The 2324-nt window shown below is 38.5% G+C and overlaps 1 protein-coding gene across 1 annotated transcript in view; it reads right to left on the bottom strand.

The window, feature by feature from the left end:
- Positions 1 to 615: 615 nt before the first annotated feature.
- SGK1 (serum/glucocorticoid regulated kinase 1) overlaps positions 616 to 2324 on the bottom strand; it is a 6588-nt gene continuing 4879 nt past the window's right edge. Inside the window, exon 12 of the mRNA XM_006037636.3 lies at positions 616 to 1840. Within this exon, the coding sequence (XP_006037698.1) occupies positions 1673 to 1840 (168 nt within the window). The 3' untranslated portion in view covers positions 616 to 1672. The remainder of the gene's footprint in view (positions 1841 to 2324) is intronic.

A 2324-nucleotide genomic window follows, 5' to 3' on the forward strand; every position in this document is an offset into this window, starting at 1 on the left:
TTGCAACACTGGAGTAAATTCTGCTCCAGGCAGGACGGATTCATATTTTTTAATCACTTGCCTATTGAAATCTTCCTTCTGATCATGTGTCCGCAACATGGTAGTACATAAAAAAATGCCTGAACTCCAGAGCAGGTGGTGTGGTGGTTGTAGCTCCAATATGGGTACCAATTTTCTAGTTTAGATTCACTTAAGTCTGTGAAAAAACAATAGGAATGGTTCAAGCTGTAACAACCCTGTGCCTCTCAGTCCCATTGTTCTCTGTGGTTTTAGTTATACTTTAGTCACAGCACATCTCTTGCACTGTAAATCAATGAGCTTCCACAACATCCTCCTCACATGTTGACCCAGTTCTAAAGGTATAGTACTTACACTGATAGTGTTACTCCTGTAAGGTCTTTTACATCCATTACACTGGTAAGAGGACAATAGCATCCAGGGCTTGCAGTAGGACATTTAAAAGATCACACTTCAATTTAACTAGCCTCATCTAGTGAACCAGGCCTCAGTTGAAGTCAAGAACTACAGTATTCTAGAGTCTAGACTTGTTTTTTAAACCCTTGAGAAAGAACAATGTTGGCTAAAATTCTCTAGGAAGAAAGACTGGACACAATCTGAATTTTTTCCCCCCCTCGATTTTACTGCAAACCAATGGGTTTGGTCACAAAAAGTGGTACATATTATAACCATGTTAATTACATTACAATGATGGTATACATTACATTGCAAGTAAGCCTGCAAGTTTAAATATACATCTAGAGTTACAACTGAATGTACAGAACTTTTTACAATACATACAATCAGGAATGCACCCCCCCCCACATAAATAATGCCCATTTTACAGATGATGATGTCATTTAAAACTTAAAATGAAAAAAGGAAAGAAAAAAAATGAAACAAACCAACAGCTTTGACCGACTGCAGCTGGGGCATTTTGGTCCATAAAAACCCTTTCTAAAAATAGAAATCTTTTTTCATAGCAGCAATGCTCTCTTCAAGCATTTGGATACAAGTCACTGTGAGCCCATTTCAATAATTTTAATCGACTGTATAGTTTACAAAAAAATTTCAAAATCTACACTCAATTTATCTTCCAAATATGGAAGAAACGAACAATGCCCCACATTGTAGTATCCTGCAAGTGTCACATTGATGCTTTAAACCAAGTCCATCTGTAGTATTCATACCACGCTCATACCATTTGTTCACATAGTAAACCCACAGAAATGAATCGAGAAACACTTTGCAACAAGTAAAGCTTTGGAGCTAACAAGATCGCATCAGAAAAAGGCACGTTTCATAAAATCCTTAATCACATCCAGATAGACCTTCAGGCAAGGCTTTTTGGAACATTATTTTCAAAACAGCACATTATTATTCTTACAATCTACCGTAGCAGTCTCTGGCAGCAGATACTTTTTCCTTCTTTCCCAAGGAGATAGCACCACTTTGGGGGAAGAACAAGTAAGAGTGAAAAGCCTGTAAGCTCATTTAGAGAGTTATGTGCTCTTCAAAAAAAGCTTCCAGCAAACAGTGTAGTTGAAAATTAAGGCTGCAAAGCTGCCATGGTGGAGATGTGCAAATTCTGTTTCAAGATGATGGGTCAACTGCCTGTTCAACCAGACGGCCAACATAATAATTAAAAACAAAAAAAGGGGGGGGAAAATGAAGTTCACAGGAAAGAATCCATGGGTGGAGCATAAGAGAAGCCCAGAAAAGCTTCAGCAGCTTCCTTGACGCTGGCAGTAATAAGGATGCTGTCTGGAGACTGACCAATGGAGTTGGGGACTGGCTCATCTGTAAACTCAGGATCAAAGTGTCGCAGATCACTGGGGCCACTCTGAAGAATACCAAAGGAAAGAAACAGATATTTAGTCTAAGCTCTCTCTATTTCATGAACTCAGATGAATTTGAAACTGGGATTTAAAACAAAAAAACCAAAAACAAAAAAACCCCAAAAAAACCAAACCACACAACAAAAAACAAACAACCCTTTGTGAAGAGTCAGAATGTTATTATTACAGTGAACCTACTGTTGAAAACAGTCTTGGCCAAGAACAGTCTGACTTCTTCACATCTTGCTATTTCCTAGTGAGCACCATGTACAATGTGGTGCATTTCAAAATGCTGCCCTCCAAGCAAGCCCAGGACATAAAAGCAAAATGCAAATCCACTCATTTATGCCACACTTTATGTAGGCATGTGTTAGCTTGCAAGTGAACCACTTCTTAAAAATCACCAGAACAGCTGTAGTATGTACTTGCATGTGTATTTTATATAATAAGTCAATAAAATTATTTTTTTTTTGGGGGGGGGGGGGGGGG

The sequence above is a fragment of the Alligator sinensis genome, unplaced genomic scaffold (genome assembly GCF_000455745.1).
Source record: "Alligator sinensis unplaced genomic scaffold, ASM45574v1 scaffold1172_1, whole genome shotgun sequence".
NCBI lineage: Eukaryota > Metazoa > Chordata > Crocodylia > Alligatoridae > Alligator > Alligator sinensis.